The sequence below is a fragment of the Embiotoca jacksoni genome, unplaced genomic scaffold (assembly GCF_022577435.1).
Source record: "Embiotoca jacksoni isolate LCO1_2020_lvr unplaced genomic scaffold, fEmbJac1.0.p SCAF_6, whole genome shotgun sequence".
NCBI lineage: Eukaryota > Metazoa > Chordata > Actinopteri > Embiotocidae > Embiotoca > Embiotoca jacksoni.
Window position 1 is genome coordinate 3,997,546 of NW_027185414.1, and position 25,568 is coordinate 4,023,113.

General features: G+C 41.4%; 1 protein-coding gene across 4 annotated transcripts in view; it reads left to right on the top strand.

Moving 5' to 3' along the window:
* ntrk3b (neurotrophic tyrosine kinase, receptor, type 3b) overlaps positions 1-25,568 on the top strand; it is a 204,861-nt gene that overhangs the window by 148,817 nt on the left and 30,476 nt on the right. For all 4 annotated transcript variants that reach the window (XM_069173510.1, XM_069173511.1, XM_069173512.1 and 1 more), the window contains one exon: positions 12,026-12,214. In XM_069173510.1, coding sequence (XP_069029611.1) covers positions 12,026-12,214 — 189 coding nt within the window. The remainder of the gene's footprint in view (positions 1-12,025; positions 12,215-25,568) is intronic.

The following is a 25,568-nucleotide window of genomic DNA, read 5'->3' on the forward strand; positions in this document are numbered from 1 at the left end:
CATCTGTGGTTTGGAGTAAAAGGTCTCAAATACCATTAAATGGATTGTCATGAAATTTTTAACAAAGATTTTTGGTTCCCTGAGGATAAACTGTAGAATCCCTTCTCTTAATCTAGCATTATCCTAATTTGAAATTTGTCATTTTTTTTTAATTTTTTTATGTGGCTTGCCTTGATGTATCTTAATGACTCGAGTGATTACTCTTAAAATGTACCTGCCAAACCTCAGCATGTCGACATTCCCATTGAGGGTACAGTCCACCACCTCCAACTACATTTTGGGTTGCAGAGAAGTTTATTTATACAGACGTGTTTGGTCCCCAGAGGCTGAAGCCATCTTTGCTGATCATCCAATTTTTCAGTAGGAGAACTATGAGCCTGACAGTTTGGTTTTTGAGTAAAACTGCTCCACTGCTACCATCAAATTTAGTACAGGTATTTAAGATCCTTAAAATTTGAATTGGAAAATGTTGGTAAAATAAAATGGAGCACAACCCAAACATTGGCCATTGTCACATTGAAGCATTGTCACTGTGGACATGCTCCAGCTGTACAGACTGACTTCATACATCTCATTAACCTGCAGTACCTGGTACAGTAAGAAAGTACGCTGTTCCTCATGTTCAGTCATGATTTTGCAGATACACCGAGTCGTGTCCTCTGATTTTCAGCTACCTTTCTTAGCTCCTCAGCTACACGCACGTCAACACTGTGTGCAGAGAGCTGTTTGTGTTCCATGTGCAGACTGTGAAAACATTTTTTTCTCTTGGGAGCACAATGAAATAGCTGTCTGTTGCTACCCAGCCAGCTATAAATATTTATAAATAGGGATTAATTCAGGTTCAATGCTGCCTTTGAGCTGATTCATTTCGATGATATATGTCTGCTAAGTAAACCCCCCCCGTCCAAATTTTCACCACTTTTAACACGATGGAGAAATCATATTTTAGCGGGGCCCGGTAATTTATGTGCCGGCTCACCGTCACCACTTGTTAGCATGCGGAGGCCTCGCCCGTAAACGCTGATGTGCACCATCATCGAGCGTTTCTGTGGGCCGCGGCGGTGGCTGAACGTGGCTCCCCGTCTGCTTTGTGATTTACACAAACTGCCAGCCGCTCGAGGCGGCGGATCTGTTTCATATTCTAATGCCACGACAAGAAATATCGCCGTCTCGCGCCGCGTCGCCGCTGTGCATATGTTTGTGCTGTCTGTGTGCACGCGGGTGCTCGTTGCTTTTATTGCTGGGTTTATGATGCAAACTCGTTTCCGTGACGATGCAACCACAGGCTTTTCATTTGGCCCTTTCTGATTACATTGCAGCGAGAGAAGAATGAAACTGAGCGGAGACCGGGATGACTCTGAACGTCTTCTCCGATCGCTGCATGTTTTGTTTTTCAATTTGAGTGTCGGGCACGTAAACTTCGGATATAACGTAGGTCCCGGTTTTAGTAAAGATCTCAACTCTGCCTCAGCAATAAATCAAGGAACAGACTGGACAGCTCGGCTGCTCGATGATGTCATTTTCCATCACTTTTCAAACTTGTGTAAAATTGCTTTCGTCTGTCTTCAGGGAGCTTACGGGGTAATGTGTTGTCAAAGATATAAAAGCTGATAGGGCGCCGTGGGAACAGTCAGAATAACAATCTCAATGTTTTCTTTTATTATCATTCTGAGCATCAAGACCGCAGATATACAGCAACACAAACTGCAATTGGCTCACCGCTGTGTCATTGCAGATAAAGTTCGGTGTGGTGGAGACGCTTGATTTTTAGAGGACGTACAAGTGAATCCAGATGCAGTGACTGATAGGTTTACAGCGGATTTCAGGTGTGTGTTTATTTCTGTCTCGACTCGGCCGTCCTTCCCCTCAGCGTTGGCCGTTGTTCATGCCACAATAAAGAGGGAGCACGTCAATAGCCCGTAAATATGAGCAGTCCTCGCGCTCACCTGCAGCTGGTCAGTATCGAACTGCGTGCAGTCCGGCGGTACTTCCTTCCACAGGTTGCCATTTTGAAAATGGGCTTGGTGTGGATTTGCTGATGACGCTGCCCCTGCTGTGGCTGTCACGTGTTCACCGTGCTTTGAGTAGGAGGCGGAGTGAGCAGGTTGTTTGTCAGAAAAGTTCCAGGTCTTCTTCAGTGCAGCCAGAGTCGTAATCATGCGAGTTTTCTCCTTCACGCAATAGTGGCATTTGGCAACTGACTGACTTTTTTATGGCACTGATGCTACACTCACTGTGGGGATTTGCATATCTGGCTGCTACTAAACTATCAGCTGCAACATCCTAATGGTTTTTAATAATCAAAATAACAGATTTCAGTTTAAGGATCTTCCTTGGAACTGTTGGCTTATGGTGAGTCCTCTTTGGCTTTCTCAGACTACCAGCAAATCGCATTTGTTTCTCAAATCACATCTTTAGGATGAACTGTGTTGCACTGTTATTTGCCAGGGAGCGGATTTGGTGTGTCCGGACATCATCGGCCTATCTGTATGGGTTGCAGTGATAACGACGTCCGGCAAAGTGCCAGCAGATAACTTATTCCGCCGCCTGTCCTCGGACTGTTATTTTTCGCTGGCCTCCATCACACCAAACTCTTCTCTCTCTGACAGCGCTCTGCTAGTGCGAGCATAGATTCTGTTCACTCTGTCGCTCTGAAATGATGTCGTCATTGTGACTCTTGTTGTGAGTCACACAAGAAATCTGATCTGAGCCACCAGAGCGTCTGGACTGAGACGCATCTGTAGAAATCTGATCGGAATCGCATTTCAAACCTCCTCCAGATGTGGTTTGGCAGAAAGTGTGTTTCATGTGTTATTATTTGCTGTCTAGACTTTCAAAAATCAATCCAGACACAATCCGGTTGTGCCAATTTTTTTTTTTTACTTTGGCTGCAGTCTGAACAAGGCCATAAAGAGGCCAGAACTAAGAAGCTGTCACAGTGCTGGTCACACTGACAGCAGTATATCAGTAAATTAACCTGCTGTACAGTCACAGTACTGAATATCAAATGACAAGCTCTGATAGATTTATGAAAAAAGCTTTGAGCACGATGACAGTTAGTTCATATTTATGTCCTGCAGACTCAGTGTCTCTCCTTCATCACAAGCATGTCATTAGCCTATGATTTCACTGTTTGCGACCCTTGCCACGTTTGAATTTAATTTGCTTCAAATCCATCGTTAACTAAAAGCGGGGCCCTCCCTCAGTAAGTTATCCTTCCTGTGTTCTCTTGTTCATTTTACGTGTCCTCAAGTTAATTCCACTCCTAATTAACTACCTTTGAAAGGAATCTGTACGATAATTACCACAAGGAGGTGGAACGGAAGCAATCACACTCTGCACAATTTATTCCCCACCACAGGGAAGCCCCTGCAGAGTCCCCCACTGCCACTGTGGGGTTTTTTTTGGTCGTTTTTTTTTTTTTTTCCCCTGTCCTGAGAATCACCTTCAGCACTCACTTTTTTTTTGCAGGGGAAACGGGGACACAAACAATCAGGTAGCTCCAGACAAACACCCCTGCTGGTTTTGTACTCTGGTCTGGGATATTTGCAGAAATAATTATTCGAAAAGATGAATTGGAGTTAGAAGAAATGAACCAAGCAAAGGACACCCGGGAAGCCCAAAAGGCTGTTGTAAAAGCTAGCTTTCACAGCGGAGAAAGAGAAGGAATGCGGCGGAGCAAATGTCTACATGACATCGTAAGTCACCAACGAGGAGAGTAGGTCAAAGCAACCCAAGATTGGACCCGGTCGATATGATCCAGTTTCAGTTCCACACCACCAGTAGCGTTACACCTGCAGTAGTCTAAAGGATAAGGCTGGAGGTGTTTGAATTTCAATTCCTTTGAAAAGGCCAATGCCAATGTCTGTGTAAGTACTTTCTGAGTTCCCTCTCTTGTCTGTATCACTTAACTCTGAGCTCACTGCTTTACCCTGAAGATGTAAATATTTAAAAAAGGATCACAAATGTACTTTAATTGTTTCAAAAGTCATTTCATAAAACAACATGTGGTCAGTTTGTAGCCAAAATTACTCAAACTGAAGGAAGTGGTGCATTTGTTGAGGACTATTTTCAGCGGCGGATTAACTCACATTTTGTGTTGTAGAAAGTATTTCTGGCCGCAGAGCACTGTGTGTGGGACTGACTTAAAATAAACTACCATATCTGTGTGTCCATGGTAATGAAATAACATGTTAGCCAATTCAGTGGTTGATGTGTTTTTAGGTTTTTGGGCAGCAATGGATTCAGACGAATGAGCTATATTTGGTTATCGCTGCGCAGACATTACTTGTTAGTAGAATAACAATGTGTTGGCTGTGGTCTTTTCATGGGATTTGTGGATAAAACAATTTTTAAAGTGCCAAACTTATCCTTTAAATAATCAGATTTGGACAAGCTACAGGCGAGGCAAGTAATACAGTAGCTTCTTTCAGTTTGGACAGTTTTGGCACCTGCAGCTGCTGCTTATGTTGTGTGTGTTTAAGGCTTTATATTTTACTTTGAAACCTGCAAAATGTCAAGCATATTTTCTGCTGAATACTCCGAGGAGAACAGAGTTCACACTGCTGGGAGCAAGAGCTAGTTTGTTTTTTTTGTTTTTTTTTGTGAGCAGAACTTATTTCCTCGTCCTGCAATATCTCCGCTCGGTGTGAGATTTGGCTTTTGTGTGAAAATAGAGGACGTCGAAAACCTCGGCCAATCTGATGGAATCATGTTAACACAAACATATGGGCCTGTTTGTTAACGGATGCAATGATGGACAGCAGTTTTAGCTGCACCTGTAAGCTCATTAATGAACTGTCAGCCACAGATAGATGCTATTCTCTTCTCTCCATGATTTCAGATGTTTGTTTACATTTTATTGGTGCCATTAAATGTACAGCGCATTAGCTTTTAGCGTGTGATAGCAATTTTATTTATTAATTGCTAATGGATTCATTGCCATTAATAATATATAAACTGCTAATGCAGAAGATGAGCAATGTGCATTGTGTTGTAGATTTGCTGTTGTACTTGGCTGCATCCCCAGGTGGAGCCTCTTACTTAATGCAGTGGCTGTCAACTGATGGGCTGCGACCCAAAAGTGGGTCTCAGGGCTGTTTCGAGTTGGTCGTGGATGTATGCGTGGGGGGGGGGGGGAAGTCAAACTTAGTATTTGAAGTCGACAAAATATCTGCTGCTGCGCTTTTATTTTGAGGGACCTATGTCTGCCGTGACTGACTGATGTCTACCAGTGACTGTGGCTGTCACCTCAGTGGTTAACTTTCACTCTAGCATTTGTAAACAGGTTTGGGGTCACGTAAGTCTGCCTTTTTATGTCATCTTACACACAGTTCAGTTTAAATTCTTAAAACTTGATGAGCATTGCCAGTTTAAATTTGTATTAAACTGTAGTCGCATTTATCTTGCACTCACTAGTTGAGAACCACTGATTTAATGCCTTGGAGTTACAGGTGTATTTGCTGACCGCCTTGTAAAATGAAACTCACTGCTGCCTGGCCCTGCCGAGTGTCGCAGTCGTATTGATGAACACTGCCGCATTTAGTTGTGAAAATTCCTCTGAGTTGTTGTCTGGCTGCTTTTTGGTTTAGTTAGCTATCAGAGGCGGAACAAAAGCACTGGACCGGTACGACTCCAATCACACATGCTACCAAAAAATAAACTAAAGTGATGCTTTGGATATAATGGTGCAACTGGGAAGTGGGAAATGTCCAGCCTCCAAGCAGAATACACCTGTTGACTATCCCACAAGGAAAGAGGGAGGTTTTTGAGAGCTTATAGAAGTAGGTTTGACTGAAATGGCAGCTTTTACTGTGAAAGAAAGAAATGGAAAGAAATTAGGTGGAATAGTCTACCTTGTTTTCTCCATTAGACATCATGTAGTACAAATAATGTTGACCTCCTGATCTCCATTTCATCCCTTTGTTGTTTATATATGCATATATATATATTAGTTATATAATGTATATTATAGGTTCTTGTTCTTGATCCGGATTCAGTTCCCCGATATTTTCTAGTATTTCTATAACTATTCGTATTGTTACATGATACATTGTTGATGACAACGTTTAAGTCCCTTTTCTGTATTCAGACAGCAGAAATAGAGCAGATCTCTTGGAGGCTTCCATGCTGCTTCTTTATTGTCCTCATGTGAACGCTCTCATCTCGGAAGTGTGACATTCCCAAGTGGAAACTTTCCCAATTCCCACCTGCCTGAACCCTCGATAAATACATTTTACCAGCGGCAGAAAATAATCAAAGCTTTCCTGGACTGTTAAAGTTGGTACATGAAGACTGGCCTGGCTCTGCCCGCCTATTGCTTACAGCTTCGGTCTTTGTTGTGATTACAGTCTGCAAACCCGCGTCACATGAAGGTTCACTCAGCCACTCTGAAGGGAGGACCAGTCAGTGACCTGTGGTGGTGGCTATGTGAGATGATGCTGTATGTAACAATACGAATAGTTATAGAAATACTAGAAAATATCAGGGAACTGAATCTGGATCAAGAACAAGAACCTTGTATCCTTAACTTTACTCTTACTAACTCTGCAATGATCATTTACCAACATGGCGTTCCACTCTGCCCACATTGGGGGAGTGTCTCTGTTGTTTACAGCTTGGAGAGTTTCGGCACATAAGACAAATCATAAGGAGGTCAATGCTGATTGGTTAAATGCTGCTCCACTAGTATCAATACTCGACGCCCATTAAGATGCAACAAATGGAATCAATCCCCAGTGGAGCGAGGCCAGACCCAGATATTCATGAAGTGAATTTGGGTGATACCAGACTATTTGTGGAAATCTGAGCAGCTGTTTCCAGCAGCTGGACTTACATTAACTACAATGAACACATCACAACTCACTCCCGTCATGTAGATCAAGTAAGAGTATTATATTACATAAAACCATTACGACTGAAGTCTGCTATGAGGAGATCTAATGAAATAAAAATCCAATAAAAAGGTTCTCTATCCCTCCATCAGGGATTTACTTTTGCCTTGTTAAAACGATATTGGTGTTGCTTCATTGTGATTGTGCTTACAAAGTGTCAACGCCTGGAGATGAAAGTGGGCTTGTGTCTGAAAGGTGAATTGCTCAAAGGTGTGAGTGTCCTTCTAATTCATCACCGAGGCCCGGCGCTCGGACAATACCTGGATTTACGAGTCCATTTTAAAAGCCCGGCGGCGAAGGCTGCGCTGTCTCTGCTCCCGTAGAGTAAATGAGATTGACTTCTAAACTCTGAGAAACAGATGATGCAAATGTCACACTTGATCAATTGATTTGGCTGAATTAGCTAATGTACCTGCGAACGTGCCTTACTTGAACATAAAACATTTGGTGGCCAGCGACAGAAGAGCCTTACAGTGAGTAATGGTGACCGGTGTGACACATCCCTTAGGAGAATCATGGAGAAATCTTAGCAAGATTGACACATTTCAGAAAAAGGAGGATGTTGGCTGGAGAAACATATTGGCTGGCAAAAGATAGAAGGAGGTGAGCGATGACATTTAATTAATCTTCAAACGACGGCACGCCACAGTGATATAAGACTTTTCCACAAGGAGTCTCTGGACAAGCTGCTGTCTGTTATTCTGAACATGTGAAATGAATGATGTTTTTTTGGGGGGGGGGGTTTTGCTGGCAGCGCTCTGTCCTTTGATGATCTATTAAGACTCTTTTTAGACTCTTGCTAACCAGTGTGCCAGATGCATCTGTGTAAAGGGCTGAATATACAGCACTTTGCAGAGATTTTTAGATTCTTCTCCATCACGCCGGCACCTTTAGGAGGCTGTCTGATCGGTCATAAACAACTGTTGTCAGCAACAACAATGGCAACAAGTCCCCTAACAGATGGTGTGGCCCCCACAGAGCCCTGATCTCAACATCATGGAGTCAGTTTGGGACCACATGAAGAGACAGAAGACAATGTGACAGCCTGAATACACAGAAGAACTGTGGCAAGTTTTCCGAGACCCTGAACAACCTTGAAAAACTCTGCACAAGTGTAGCGAGGTGCTTCATTTTTAAAGGCATCCGCACTTTGCTTTTAGCAAAACTTTGGCATCATGCTGTAGTTAAAGTGAGAGAGGAGCCTATTGTTTTTTGAATATTAAATTAAGTCACAGTTGGTGTTTTCTACAGTCACATTTGACTTAATTAGCCTATTTGAGTTGGATCGATACCTCTCCAATGTTGGTACAATAAATATGAAGCTACTACCAGAATCCTGTTGGCTTAGCTTAGCATAAAGCCGGAAAACAGGGTAAATAAAGTTTTCTGGCCGTGTCCAAAGACAACGTAATCCATCTAAATCTGTTTTTTTTATGCTTTGTTTTTTGTACAGAGCACTCAAACAAAATATAACTTATTAGTTAGCTTTCAGAGGTGCTGGTAGAGGGAATCTGTTACCTTTGGGTTTCTACTTGCTTGCAGTTTTTGTGCTAAGCTAAGCTTGTTGCTGGAGACATAGTGGTTTTCAGTGGTGGAATATAACTCACTACATTTACTCAAGTACTGTACTTTTCTTTAATATTTCCATTTTGTGTTAATATAAATTTCTACACCACTGAAAATTGGTTGAAAGTCATGTCTTCCAAAATTGTATAATTCGGGTTTTAAATGTTTGTCATAAACCGAAGAATGAAAGGTTTTTTGTGGGTTGACAAAATTATTCTACTTACACCAACAATTTAATAACTCACTTACATCAGCTCCAAAATTTCCCAAAGCTGAAAACAGAACCGTTTTTCTCAACTGTTGAACTTTATAGAGATGTGTTTCTCTTACAAAAATATGAGGATTTTACAGAATATATATCAAAATAGCCAACTGAACTATATATATAAAGTAGGTAAAATGAATTCAACCTTAAATAACTACAGCAGTAAAATACATATTAATGTGACAGTAATATTATTCCAGAAACATTTATGACAGTAAAACACTGAAATGAAGCATTTTCTGCAGTGTGTACCTTTACTTTTCATACCAAAGGTAAATACACACTTTTTGACTATTGATTTTCTCATCTAATCATAATTCTCAAAACGTTTAACTACTCCTTTAATATGCAAATGACTTGCCTTACATTGTGAGATTGACAGAAGTACCAGACTCATTGCAAGGTCAAAACACAGACAGACAAACGAGCACATTAAGGGGTGGACACTGTATACAAGGTCAAAATCAGAGCAGCCAATCAGAGTGCACCACTGAATCTACCTGCTGCACGGAAGCTGCAGAGAAGATGAGACATGAAAACATTGGAGAAATAGCTGAGAGTTGGCTCATTTCATTTTCCAGTCCTCCCGAATAAATCAAAGTTGGTTTAATAGAGAGGAACTTTACTCTCAGATAGACGATAGGCAGAAAATGTCCAGCGCCGAATTCCATTCAGAGCACAGGCAGCGTCTCAGATGATAAAACCCCGATCTGATGCCGTTGGGTCTTTTCATCACTCAGGTAACATAAATGCAATTTTTAGGATGTTCTCAAGTCAAGAAGTCCAATTTCCACCTCACTCCTCAGAAAACCTTCATCTCCCGAGGAATCAGGTGGGAGCCTTTTTGTGTCGGTTTGGAGCGAGGCCAGACGTTCCCTGAGGCCTCATCGATCCGGCACCGGAGTCTCATCAGATGGCTTTTCATTCCATTTCATATTGTATTAAAAAGCAGAACATATTTCCGGGATCTTCTTTGAGGTGTCTTCTTTCATTCATAAAGACGTTTAAAGCATAAATCGTGATATTTCTCGAGGTAATGATTTTATTTCAAGCGTAGTGATGTTCAAAGGTGTGTATCGAGAATATATCTTTGTGCCTTTGTGCTGTGTAGCAAAGGGTCACAGCCATCAGCAGAGATTTAGAGGTGCAGCGTGCCACCCGTCCCCGTTGGTTGGGTAGGTAGTCGCCCGGTGAAGACCTGTGCTCCGCTGTGCACATCTCTCTGATAAAGTGGGCGCTCAGCTATGAAAACTGCGCAATGAGAGTAAATGTTGTGAATAAATTGTTGCTCACATGTGACACTTCATCGCCTGCCACCTCCACCCTACCCACACACACCCCGCCTGCGACTGAGGGTCTATAATTTGATATGACTGGTTCCTGATTGCTATTTACAGTGTTGTCAAGGTGAGCAAAAGACTCAACATGGTGGGTAAACAGATTCACTGTCACCGCTCCACTGAATCAGCTGCTGTTGACTTTAGATCCACTTGCCCCCACCCCCCAGCCCATCCCATCCCTCCCTACCGCCCTCCTTCCCTCACATCCCCCTCTGAAGATTGCAGTTGTCAGAGCGCCGCGTTGCTTTTGACACAGCAGTGATAGAACAGCAAACTGGATCACATTGGCTGGCGGTAAATCATGTCGGGGTCTTTCTTTGAATTTTAATTTAAGAAAGGAAGTGATGCTCGTTATTGATGGGAATGTGTTGCATAACACCATCAATTTGACGAGCTTTGCTTCTCTGGCACTGCTTACAATGAAAATAATTTCCCTTTTTTGCAAATGCACATTTGCAAACACTAAAAAGCTTTCAATAGGCAGCACAACAGAAGTCAATGTGGACTAAACTGTGGATGACTTCATTGCTTTCACAATACTCAGTCTTTCATTTACAACTAAAGTGCAACAGTATTTACGTTTTATAGTAAATGTAACTGTGACCACGTCAGGTTTATTTTGATGAAAAGATCGACTTTTTAGACAATCGGATCTTTTGGTTCAGTATCCTGTTGTAGCGATGACGTCGTTCAACTTTTTTATGATTTCGTTTGGCCCTCACTGAACCCAGTTGAGGTTAATGAGACATCGCGATCTAGCCTGGTGATACCAGACCCAAATTCACTGCAGACTGAAGACATAGGTCTGAACACACTTCATTGGGGATTGTTCCCGATCCTAATGGGCGTACAACTCAGGTTTGTTTTGGAACTTTTGGAGCAGGCTCTGTATATTTGGACATTCTTTACATACTATTGTCTAAAGGTTATAACTTCCTCCTGCTCTTTTTGCACCCATTAGGTGCAGTCTTATAACTTTTTGATTGTGTCTCGTATCGGTGAGTTAACGATTGAGTCAAATCATGGGTATGGAGGAGGGGACATTTGACAAATCTAACATGTGAAGTTGACATAACTTGACAAATTAAAAGCTTCTGCTTCTGGAAATACAACCCATGCATGATTTAATAATGTAGTATCAAAGTTGAATAGTTGAGTTAATTTAAAAAACTGATTAAAATAGGTTTTGTTTTTCATCATACATAACAAAAATGGGGCAACGCTACATGTGTTGAACACATTTTTACGTCTTCAGCACATAACTTTGGTCTTCTGAAATTGTTTAACATACAGCACTCTGTTGATTTTTGTATTTGTATTTAAGCCCTTGACTCCTTTCTATTTCGTTATACTAATGTCCTTCTGCAAAAATGTCATTTTTTTTCCTACTTAAACAAGTTATAATTAGTTAGAGGATACAGGAGTGTTTTTGCATGTAAACAAAAAAAACATCTTTTCTTTTTGTAACTTTTTGTAAAATTTCTATGCTATTTGCATTCTTCTGTTGGAGAAAATGACTCTCAATTAAAGCCGGAAGATACTTAAATGCTGCATACGCTCATCCAATATCCTGAGTTTAAATTTAAAATAGCGTGGATACATTCAGAGAAAAACATAAAGTCACATTTACTGTACTACCTTTTTTTCACAAGCTTCAAATTTACTGCAAACTGCAAGCAAACCACCCACCTCTCAAACAGTTTCCCATATGTTACTCGATTAGTGGATGACGACTACAGTTAAAGATCTTTTAAATGTTTTAAGACAGAAACATACTCCACTAAACCAGAATCTATAAATATGCCAACATTGTGTTACATTTAATTTGTTATGTACCTTAGGAGGTTGTATTTGCATCTCAATCACCAACTATGGTTCTCATGTAACATCGACATGAATCGACAGAATTAAATCACACTTTGAGCTTTGAAGTAAGTCGCTGTTCTTCTGTCTCATTCCAGGTCCTGTTGCTGTGATCAGTGGTGAGGAAGACTCTGCCAGCCCTCTTCACCATGTCAACCACGGGATTATTACCCCATGTACTCTGGATGCTGGTCCTGATGCGGTTGTCATAGGGATGACTCGTATCCCTGTGGTGGAGAATCCTCAGTACTTCAGACATGGACACAACTGCAACAAGCCAACCACCCGTAAGCCCTCTTTGTTAATCTAACGGCAGTTTAGCCACATTAGGTCCTCTGGTCTCCTTTCTGTAATCATACAGAACATATGATGGTGGGTCTGTATCACTTACAACACAGAGTCTGAATGAATGCAAGTCATGTTGGCAGATAGACATGAACAACATTACAATATATTGTTGTAGGATATTTTTACGTAAAGTGTAAGGTGCCTATCAGGAGAGTTTAGGAAGTGGGCAGCCCAATCACAAACAGGATCAGAGAGCTGCTCTCCCTTCTCAACGAGGACACGATTATCAGGCAGTCAAACAGGACCGTAAGGGTCTCATACAGCATACACAGCTAGTCTCGTGTGGGGTTATGTTCTCTCGCTCTCGTTGACAACATAACATCAATCAACATCAGCACCTGAGTTACGTACATTTTTGTGACAACTGATACGTCGGCATTTGCACTTTGTTTAGGAGACAGCGCAATCAAACTTTATGTCAAAACTCAAGAAATTAGCCACAGAGATCCTTGAAATCCTTTAGAAAGCCTACGTCAATTAATTTAAGCAGTCTAACTTGGAATACTTATTCATGAAGGTCATTGCTTCCTTCTGCTTTGTCTAAATAACTGAACTGTACTCGGTTATTACGCAACAGGAACAGTCTTGGAACTTTTTAATTGCACCTCATAGTCATTCTGAAAGGTCTCACAGGAAGTTGTAGTGAAAAGCAATAACAGATTGCGCATGACACAAATTCCCAATATCTGATATCGGAAAGGAGTGTTTGTGTGTTGTGTTTATGGGGGCATTATATCATCTTGCTTTAGATACCAAATATGACGTGTGTGCTGTGGCTGTTTCTTTAACGGTCTTAGCATGTCTGAATGAAGCCATGAGGAACGTCAATGTTGCTGGAGCTTGCGTTAGCTTTCCCTCAGCAGCACGTCCCTCCTAACTACTGGTGACCGTTATCATACATTATTGAACCATCTTTTATGGAGACATGACGGGACTTGAACCAGCGTTGTTTGAGGATGAGGCTAATTACACTGAAACTGGAAGGCGTGTAAGAAGCACACAGAGTGTTATGTGGTGAAAAGAGAAGTGCAACATCTGGTCAGAGAGGCAGATATCAAACACCACTTCTTTATGAGGCTCTTCCTGACTGTTGCATATCCGTTGTAATTAGCTGTTTATCTTTACAATGAGAGGTGGTGGGGGCCCTCAGGGCAGAAGTATGATTTAGTGCCATCTACAGAGTCGCTGTGATCATATGGTGTTAGCATCTGGTGGCTCAGTCCCTTTCCCTTCGTATAGGATCTGTGCAGACAAGAAGCAGCCTTCTGTATAGCAGCTACTGGTGTTCAGATACCCACAACCTCCCTCCCCAAAATCTATCTCTCTCTCTCCCCCCTTGGGACTCATGTTCCAGGTTGTGGAAAGACAAGACCACTTTAAGGCCTAATTACTCACAATTACACCGACTGCTCAAGAGAATCAGTAGAAAACAACTGTGCCTGCAGCACAGCCGCTGCCTGCTGCTTCCAGTCCAGATGATACCAGTCAAACCCACCAGATTGAAGGGAAAAGCCTCTTTTCCTGCCGGAGCGGCGGATCAGGCTTCACTGCCACGCAGGCTCGCTCGGCTCACATCTGCATCATTTACCTCCTGGCTCGGTCTCAAAATGGCTGCCGGTCAGGCTGACAGAAGTTGACTTCTGAGTTGGAGCCAATGAGAAGGAAGGAAATCCCATTTAGAGGTGATAAATAAATGACGGTTCTTATGTATTATGAATTGCATGAATAGTTAATGTGCAGCCCGTGACTGATTTATAACATCTCATACCTTGCACAGGAGATCTGATTGCAGGCTAATGAATAAATGACAGTGGGTGCAAATGAAACTTTCTCCCGATCAGATTGTGCACCGAGAACGGGAAAGGCAGCCTGTGCACATGCGCCAGGACAGCTTCGACTCACCAAGGGTTCCTCCTCTCAGAGTGCAGCGGCCCCTTAGTCTTTTTTTAGATTTAATTCTATGTGCATGCATGAAAAAGGAAAGCGTAGGAAATGAAGCCTGAATTCATCACAAGGTCATAATGGCCACTGCTTTCTGCCATCGGCGAGGAAGAACAAAATGGATCCGAACGGTTTCTGCCTCTGCCGATCACTCACTGCATATGAATGCATTCTTTACCCTCAGGACATGGACACACGCACGCACGCACGCACGCACGCACGCACGCGCACACACACACACACACACACACACACACACACACACACACACACACACACACACACACACACACGGAGAGGAAACATCTCTGTGTCCATGTGCACATCTGCAGAACGTGTGTAGGTTTACGACGGTGGAAATGAATCTGTGCATGTACGCAGATGTAGGCGGACCATGCGTGACTTGTAGGTACAAGGAATTTGCTGATATGTTACCTCACTTTCCCCTCCATCTCCTCTATACGGTTTGATAAGTTCCTTCAGTCAGGGGGTCCCATGGGTGGCCCCTGGGGGCCCATAGTCCTGCTCAGCTTGATTGTTCTGCAGCACTCAGCTCACCTACATCGCGGCTGCTTTGCTGGTGCTCGGCCACTAATCCATAATGTATTCATTCATTTACTTGAAAGCTTCTTATCCAGGAGAATAGCTTACTGCCAGGGTGTCTCACAGACACACACTCACACTCACGGACACACACTCACACTCACACACACACACACACACACACACACACACACACACACACACACACACACACACACACACACACCTCATGTAGGCTAGCAGCGGTGACACTTGCTCACACAGACATAAATTTAAATACAGCCACACTTCTCCTTACCTGTGTCCATCAGGAGTTCACTAATGTGATGGTCAGTCCCAGTCTGCCTCCACCGTCCCTCCTCTGAGTAATTGATGGTGTCCCTTGCTGTCTCGCTGTATGTATTTTGAAATCAGCTAACAATAAGGAGGGGAGCAGCATGTGGCTGCTGCTGCTGTCTGGCTTCTGTTAAAACAGCTGCATTTGATGAGCGGCCGCCTGCTGCAGAGCTTCACACCAGTGAATCCAGTGTGCCTTTACCACATGTGTGATTCATGAGCGTTTGATCTCCAAGTAGATCATGGCAAAAGAGTATATACAGTATATATATAGATATATATAAATATATATATATATATCTATATTGGTAGCATTGATTAATTAGTAAAACAGTTTGTGGTGGTGTCTTGGCTGCTTAGCAGCTGAAATCAGGTGAAGTGCTCTGATTCCCTCACCGCAGGAGAGGACATGAAAAACTAACACATCATCCCATTATAGCTGCCCTCTAGTTGAACCGACGATCTGTGCACATGCAGTGGTAAACGGGTTGGAGAGACCGGGTTCATTAGAAGGAAAGTGTTTGCACAGTCGTTTCAATTTAAACACACAAAGTTTGCCGACGTGCTGTTGGTTCATCTTCCGGTTGAACCGGCGGCCCGTAAACAGGCATGCCATGACTGATGAGGACGTTTGTTGAGATCAGCCTCCACGGAAAGAGCTGAAACAGGCCAATCCTGGGGAAATGTAGCCGCATTAGGGAGATAAAGGCAGAAAAGGCAAAGGACAATTCTTTAGCCTAATGATAGATCCATATCTAGCCGGATCCGCTGTCCCCCAGCAAGTGGCTTTGTTTTATCACTCAGCTTGCTATTTTAATTACGGATTTGTCACATCCCGCTGGCCAAAATTAGACAATAGCTTTTGATGTTGGAGTATAGCGTATTGGCTTTCATTATATCCATGTTATTAGGGATATCACTCGTGGACTCGGCTCGGACAAACCCCCTCTCTGTCCCCTCTGCTTCTGGTGGAACAGAGACATAATTATGCTCAAGGTGATGTTTTTGAAGATGAAACTGTTTCCAGCAGAGATAAGGAGTGACTAATTTGGTGACTTGAAAGCTCAGCAAATGAATAGAAATGGAGAGCAGATTGATTGAAAGGCAGTTCTCATGTTCTGAGGCTGTGATTCCATGAATTAGAGTTTGAAACAGAACGCGGGCGTGCCAGTTGTGAATTCAAACAACCTACTTTTCGTTTGTTACCCAAGATGTCCAGGACGGGCTTCTCTTCAGCTCAGCCCAGAAAGGAGCAGAATCTAAACTTCTCAGTAGAGAGAGCTCTGAAACCATGTGTGTTGATGCCAGGTGGAGTCCTGTGAAAAGTGCTTCCAGATACACGTTAGAATTTTTTAAGGATCCTGTCAGAGGACCATCCAGACTTGGCAGCTGAAGCCACAGACGAGGCAATAAGAGGAGAAAATGAAAGCTGTTGGCCTCTATAAACACGTTTAATTGGTTTGTAAACCTTTTGCAAACAAAAGAGGTGGTTAGAAAATAAAAAAAACACACTTGAATCTGTTAAAATATAAAAAAATATGTCTTCACATGTCTTGACTTCTGCGACTGTAAATTAAATGGCAGGGTCTACAACAACATAACTTCAGGCATATACTGTATATAGGCATGTATGTACAACAACAAGTATTTTCAGCATGAGAGCAAAGAGCTGGAAAATTGAAATAACACATTGTCATGAGTGTTGACAAGTCAGCATCGTAATGAATAGCTCATATCTGAGGAGCCAGCTGACAAGGTTTCAGCTGCAGAGAAAAAAAGATATAAATGGATATTTCCATAGCAAACTTGCATAAAAGTATTTTTCTTTCTTTCTATTGAACCATCATTTATTGTGTATCAGTGGGGACCAACAGCTGAGGCTACATATCACGCCTCATCTCCTACAAGATGTCAAATAAAACTATTTATTTGTGGGTATGTGTAGTCAATATTTTTTAAAGAAACTCCCCCTAGCAGCGAGTGTAAAGTGTATAAGTGAAACACCAAGGTTGAGCTTGAGAGAGAATCCATTATCAAGAACCAATTAACCACAGTTATATATAAGGGTTAACGTGTGCAGCTACTAACTGTTAAGCACTTACAATAATAGTATATGTATTGCATATTATATAATTTATAACTATGTAGTTAAACTGTGTGCAACATTTAAATACATGTTAATAAATTATAAATGAAGGCCAATCATCATGATGCAATTGCATTCTGTTAGTTTGGTTATATAACAGTTTATTGGAGTTTATTTGTATTTCATTGAAGTCATTTTTCATCACTACACAGTGCTTTTCAGGACATTGTTGTCACCAATCACTGCCCACTTGTCTTCCAGCCAATCGTGTTTCCCCTTTTCTGTCTTTTCAACATCTACTATATGATATGTATTCAATCGGCCATCGGTAGCCACAATAACAAACACTAATCGATACGAGGGACACATCTGGGTACCTCTGCATCTTTTTGGGTGAAACCAGCTCCTCTAATTTGACTTCTGGCAAATTACAATTTCCTTGGCAATTTTCACAGCATAAAACTTGAATGACGTTGTTAGAACGCCAAACCCTGGAGCCAGTCAGGCAAACAATGATGTTATTTTACTGCTGATCAATGATCATCATCGTTATATAGAAAAATGAAATAAGTCAACGCCTAGAGGTGTGGTATCCTGACAAATACAACTACATTATTAAATCTCCAGGCAGCCTAATGTATTTCTGTCACTTTTTTCTGCAATTAAGATACTTTATTTTGCTGTTTTTGTAGTCTGTCCAGTGTGATGTTCCAGTAAACTAATGAATACGTTTTTAACAATAAGATGCTGTGCAGTGGTTCGCACTATAGGCTCACAGGAAGAAGATTCCAGGTTCAAACCTGCTGGTCAGCTGGGGCCTTTCTCTATGGTGTGCCTGTGTGGGTTATGTTCTCTGGCTTCCTCCCACTGCTAGAAGACATACGTGTTGGGTTGATTAGTTATTCCAAATTGGCCCTGAGTTGTCTGTATTTCAGTGATGGACTGACCAACTGTTCTACACTACCTTCCTCCAAAGTCAGCTGCGATTGGCTCCAGCCGCTCTGTGACTCCGTTGAACTGGGAATATCCCAATTAGAAAGTTGGGGATTTTTGAGAACTCCACAAAGTCAGTTTGATGTCACATCACATCACAGCATTTGTGGTGAAAGGAAGAAATGTACTCGCTTGGAAAATAAGTAAAATAGCCAGATTTGGTTAGCCTAGCTTTTTTTTTAGTTTGCCAATGTTTTAAACGTTAAAAACAGCAGTACATCAGAACATGTTTTGTACAAATAATATGGAGCTCCTGAGCTCCATTCGGTCCCTGTGTTCATCTATATGGATGATGACGAGGTTGTTTGTCATTTTTCTGTAATGTGACAGCAGAAATAGAGCAGATTTTCTGGGGGTTGCCATGTTTTTGGTTTCTGAACATTCTCCTTTAAGAAATTGGACATTCACAGTTCAACACATGATATGTGGACTTTTTGAGCAGGTGGGAGCGTGTGATTGGCTGAGAAGGTGAGGGGGTGGTATTGTTATGCTATTTCATAACTGTCATTGAGATATACAAGTGACGCTGAGATAAGTAGCATTATGAAACATAAACAGATGTTTGAAGTTCCAATGGAACCTTGCTGCTGTGAATGTAAGGATGAAATAACCTTTGAAGAAAAAATAAGCTGCTGGCTCATTCACAGCCTCGTCTCTAATCATTTCTGAACAAAGCCGGTTTTCACCAGGAGGATATTATGGGTGATGCGTTCTGTGTCTGCACCCGGCGTAGGAGTGCTCTACAAGGCCAGGCTGCAGCAGCAGAAGACACGGAGGCCGGCAGCCAGCCAGCCGCAGCAGGTTAGGAGTAGATACCCACTGGGAGTCAACAGTAAATGTTGGTGTTTGTGTCACCGTTGCCCAACGATGCCAGCAGACACGCGGCTCCTGTGCTACAGTTAATTTAATGGCGGTGAGCTTTTTGTACGCCATTAGCTGCTGGATCAGTGCCTCTTACCTAAATATCAACACCCCGTGGTGCTCTTCCTAGAGACGGGCTAAACTGCAAGTACATTGCAGTGATCTCAGGAAAATGATTTCCCTTTTTGATTTCCTATATGATTATAAAATCTGCGTGGTGTTATTTGTTTTTGCTGCTAAGGAATTTCTTTGCAGAATTAATCAGAAAATAGTCATAAATGTTGTTAAGATGCTTGAAGTTTAATATGTTTTATATAAAAAGTTATATTGGTGACGTTTTATGAGTTTTGACCAAATGTGTGTTATAAGAAGAAATACGACTTTAGAGCTGATGGTTGAAATGAGAATTAGTGTGTGTGTCCTCGGCATTTTTGATAGAGCTACGTCTTCTCAATATTAAAGCAGCCACCCTGCAAAAGACAGGTTGTCGATGACCAGGAGACGCACATTGATCGACCCACCGCACACACTCAGGAAGGCTGCCAGGCAGAAAAACACTCCCTCCCACACACACACACACACACACACACACACACACACACACTAACTCACACTCACACATCCGTGAAGCAGAAACCCACACATGAATGCACAATGTTGGCAGGTAGTTGGAGACAAACACACCCTCAAACAGACACGTACATACTGACACTGGAGAAATTTGGCAGGTAGTTGTGGTGAAATGCAGACACACACACACACACACACACACACACACACACACACACACACACACAATAGATACAGGTACAGAACAAAGCCGTCCAAACATCTGCGCTCCCCCAACAGCCTGACCTGACGAGCTGAGTAAATCTCAGCACTGCGTCGTCTCTCGGCCTCCAGGGAGAATGTTTACTGGCGCAGAAGCCTCAGGTGAGCCAGGACAAATGAATGATGCTGAGCTGTGGGATAGAGATTTAATCTCAGGGCTTTTCAGTGTGCCACTCTGGGTAAATAGGCTGCAGGATGCAGCCCGAGTGTGCCTGCAGAGGAAACTGAAGGTTAAAGTAACTTGTCTTCGACACTGTCAATAGGCCCGCTCAATAATAGCGGCTTCAGTCCCATCAGTGGAGAGGAACGAGGTGGTCGCTGCCTATTTAGCGGCTGAGCAAAACAAACCAGATGAAATATTAATGTCCAGGAAATGAGGGCAACTGGTACAAATGGAGGGTTAAACAGGTTTTCAATATGGAGTGACATTTCCTTTACTAGTTTGGCGAAGGTTTGTAAACAGTATTTAACAGTTTTACAGTCAGTTACCAGTCAATACAGATTCAAAATCTCTTCACCAGCTATAATGACATAGTATATTTATATAACATTGTCATTATAGTCAAAGTAAGTTAAACAAGGAATAATTGCAACATTAACTAAAGATTAAAAACATTTCAGTATTATATTAAAGGAGAACTCCATTGATTTTACGCCTTAGATTGTGTTCACGTATCGGCGTACAGCTATATATGTGGATGAAGTCATATAAAACCTTTTTTGTCTCCAGAGGTAGCTGTGTGATACACGCCATCAGATGACGTCACTCTGTTGGGGTTTAAGACTACACGTATGTAGATAAAAAAAAAATATGTATCAGGGTTAAGGGTTTACTCAACCTCTGCAGACCAGACTTCATCTCTGTTTGAGACGAGCAGCTCAATATGAAATTAGGAAATGTGGATATTTTTTAGAGTCATGTCTCTTGTTTGAAAGTCGGTTATGAAAGTTGATGGTTTTGTCTAAACTCTCCAGCGTGGATTAGAAAGCATTCAGTGTGATTGTAGGCTGATCCTATAAACCTGCCATTAGCTATTCTGTTTTTCTTCCCCTTCTGCTACCTGTGTGTTACCGTTTCCAACATTCCTGTTGCAACAACAACAACCTCAAATCACCAACCTACAGGCTAAAAATGACAAGTTTTTATGAAGATTTGGATCATGTAATAATGCAGGCTGCTCGGTTCTCTTCAGTCTTTTGTGGGGATTTTAATGCTCGCATCCCCACATGCAAAAGTTCTACCAAAACAACTTCCCTATAAACACAATGGAATATCGCTGCGTCCTGAGCTCAGCGCCGCGCAAGACGATTGTGATTTGGTAAAGAAAGACAAACAGGGCTGACAGAGCTACGTTAGATCTGGCTAACCGAGACTTGTCACCACTATTTCAAAGCATCAGTGGCATTACTTCTTATTAAGTTCAGGAATAGAATTAAACTAACCTGCAACGCATGATTTCTTATTCGGAGTCAGTTAAAGTATGTAATTTTTCATAATAAAAATAAACCCACTACATTGTAAAAGTGACATTTAGGACTAAAAGTCTTAAATGTTTTAAATGATTGTTTTAATTTCAATAGCTTCTTGATTAACCCATGACAAGTTTTACACATTTTGTAAGTAAAATCCTCCCATAAATTACAGTGGTTTTGGTTTGAAATAGAAATGTTGCCACAGTGTTGGCAACTTGCCAACATCCCACGTTTATGTAATCCATGATGGATGTTTTTTTTTTTTTTATTACCATCAGAATTGCCACTGAAAAATGTGGATTCTTATTGGTTGGTAGGTGTGCTTTAACTGGTAATTTTAGATGGTTTAACTGGACACATTTTATTACCAGCTAAAGAGCCTGAAACCAGGGTTACATTCATAACCAGCACCACCATCATCAGAAAAACAAACGATAAATACCTTTATCTTCCAGCTTGTCAGTTATTATCAGTCATGTATAACAACATATACATGCATTGTCATCTTATTTTTTTTTTGTTATTGGCGGAATATGTTTATTTTTGTTAAATAAGTCTTTTAAATGGTTTTGAAAAGTTGGGTGATGTGTCGCAGACTCAACATAGCTTGGAAGATCAACTTATTATCTTACCTGACACATTTTGACATCCGCTGTATCATATAAAGCACATTTTGAATATTTTTTAACTGAAACGTAATGTGTTAGATCAGAGCTTGCAACTTCTAATGACTTAAGGAGAGCACAAAGGTCTTTTTACAAATAATTATTTGATTTGAGCAGGAAGAATTTTGTAAAAAGTTAATCTAACAATGAATGTGCTTCAGTTTAGTTAATTTACATAATGACAAAGATGGACATAAAGATATTCCGATAAAACGGATAAAATGTGATTAAAACAAATGCAAATTTCCAATTTACACACGCAAGATAAGACACCCATCTATGAAATATCACCTCACTGCAAAGGATCAATTAAATAAAGTCAAAGATAACAATCAAATGCAAACTTCTGAAAATTAGATGTTAAAAAAAAAAAGAAATACATGCGGTTTAAAAAAGTTTCGGAGCCTCAACCGATGACAAACATCACACTTTTACATTTTTGACATTTCACCTCATCCCGAGAAGCTAAACGACGAGTGCAGCAATAGAATAAGCTTCAGTAGCTGGATGATGACAGCATGACAGGCATCCGATAGTAATGCTAACGCTGATCCTTGAATGATGGTGACTGATGGAGGAGTGCGAGGGAAAAGAATGAACATGAGGGACGAAGGGAGAGATTATTCATACAGCTCAGGGAAAGTACAATAGTAGAGGCAGAAATAGGATTCAGAGGAGAATAGTCTGGAAACTCTTCAGACCTTTATCAGCGGAGGAAGTGTCAGAAACATTTGGCCTATCAAATCAAGTCAAAACACAGTCTGAATTAAAATGTGTTTATCGACATCTGGATGTTTTTCTGTGCTCTTGGAAAGCAGATTTTTAGAGGATGAAGCTTTGACAGCAGTGATGTATCAGTGTCCCTGGTGTGGGTCTCACCCGGCAAACTGGCTGCCAGTTTCTGCAGACACTTATGTTATGAACTACTTTAAAACTGGGACATTTGTTTTCATATTTAACAGTGATTTCAGAAATAGTGATACCGTCTGACGGAAACGCCAGAAGAACACGTGACGTTTTTTATGCGAATCTGTAGAAAAGAAAAAAAACAACGATAACAACCCAGAGGAATTGCCAGACGGAAGTAGTGTGTGTTTTTGAATGAAGAAATATTTGCCAGATCTGGTGAAACATTTGGTGCGCTGCTAAAAGGCTGACACCTTTTATTCACAACTTGTTCAAACACGGGAAGATATTGAAAATTCAAACAGCAACGACCTGTTTGAAATCAAAGGCTACAGTCTACATGCATCAGCCTGTTTGTAGTAGTTAGCCTTGTGGTCCTACAGATGTTTGTACTGTTGCTTGTCCTATTGATGTATGAGGAAATGTAATGGCCCCACACTGTGAGCAATAGCCGCAGCCACTGCCTCCAATTTACTTTGGCTGAGAAGTAACAAATCAAGTTACGTAATGGGATCACAGATGGCAAGTAAGGAGGAGTTCAAATAAATCTGCTGTATCCTGGAGGTTCAATTCATTCATTATGATGCACAGCACTTAACAGAGTGCAGTCCTCACAACAGAACTTTACAACTTTATAGAGAGAAAACCAACAATTCAACAATTCCTACATCACCAATAGGTGGAAGGAAAACAAAAAAAGGTCCATTTTAACAGGATGAAAACCTCCGACAGAAGCTGGCAGCCATCTGCTTTTACTGGTTGGGGTCAGAAAAGAGCAGGGAGACAAAAGAACAGCGTAGAGATACAAGAGACAATAAACTGTTGGTGGAGCCAGTAGCTGTAGACCAGAAACAAGCAGCTCCAAGGCCAGAGACACCTGCAAAAATAAAGTATAAGACCAAACAAGCAAGGAGAACTGCATACAGAGATAACAAACAATGAACACAACTCCAGGTGATAAAAGGTATTAAGTCAATGAGACGCAGTGGTGGCATATAGATGTATGGAGAGTGAAACAGAGAGAAGAGGAGCTCAGGGCATCAGTGAAGGTCCCCCAGCAGCCCGGGCCTACAGCAGCCCGGGCCTACAGCAGCGTAAAGAAGAAATGACTCCAGGTCAGCTTCGCCTGCCCTAACTAGAACCAATGCTGCGGTGTGGTAACCATACCTTGGATGTAGTATGTATGGATTCGATTGATCTTTTGGTTTTAAAAGTGGTTTTGCAACACATTGAAACAATGTACATGAAGCTGGAGCAAAAGCAATTTTGTATGTGTTAAGAGTTGTGGTTTTTTTTAGCTTTTCCAAAACCAAAACCACAAGAGCAAAAGTTGAAGGAAAAGATTTAAACCATGTTTGTCTACTTACGTAACCTGAAAACATTAGCATGTATAGCTAACTAGATGATTGCCTTCAGTAGAAACTCCAGTATTATTTTAATTTCAAGCAACATTAAACCTACATTTTAGGGCGTTACAAGTTACGTTAGGAAAAGACCCGTTTATGACGAGCACATTGTGCGGAAGCTATATGAGGATGCTCAGTTTAACTTTGGCCTTACTTGTCCAAGTATGCTCGCTAATACTGAACAAAGTTGGAATATAATAAAATAAAAATATAGAAATAAAATAGAACTTGGTTGAACACAGCTGCGGGTCATTTTGACCCAGGGACAACAGGAGGGTTAACAGTCATGCGAACAATAACTGAGAGGCTCACTCTGTATATGGACACGTCAGAGTCCTCGATGACATATTTTCCATCACATTTATACCACCGTCAAGTATGATGCGATGAAAACAAAGAACGAACAGACGGAGGACAGATTGATATCCTGAAAGTTTACTTGTCTCCCAGCGATGTATTAGACTTGGTCTTGATTTATCTGACAAGAACATATAGGAAGCCTGAAGATGTATTTGGAGAGTGATGCATCACGTCTCAGCAGCATCATAGTCTGTCATCAAGAGCCGCATGATTGTCCGATGACAGTAACTACCTGCCAATATACAGTACAGTATGTCTTATTTCCAAGAAACTTGAATATGTACCACTCAGCCTTGAACTATTCTCGATAAGCCCTTCAATTATATATTGCTCCATTTATGTATGGTATATGGAGTGGACAGTGGTGCGACTTTACAGAAAAATCATATTTTAATAAAGGCTTTTGTAAAACTGGAGATTCCCCTGTATGTACTGTGTAAGGAGTTAAATATTGGACACCAATTGCAGGTGTGAGAATTCAATTTAACTCTAAAGGTTCACTTTTATTTTCATTTCTAATGTAATATTTAATAACATTTTTGGCCCCTCATCTATAATAATGTTTCTGTTGCTAAACATTAAACATGCTCTTTTCATTTCATTCATATTTTATAGCAGAGAGAGCGCTCCCATGGAACTCAAGCTTGGACGCCAAGCCTCATATGCTGCGGTGATCTTTATGTAAATGGCTTGAGAGCCATGTGTAATGTATGCATGCAGATTTAAAGGAGCAGCACGGTTTTCATGGTAAACCTACCAGCTGTCGTGTTTTATTCAGAGCGAGGCAATACCAGTAGCTCTCTTCAGATCCGACAACTCTTACACCTCTGCAGCTCTTTCGTACGGAGCTGTTTGTCTTGCTATTTCTTTTTTTTTTTTTTCACTTATTCTC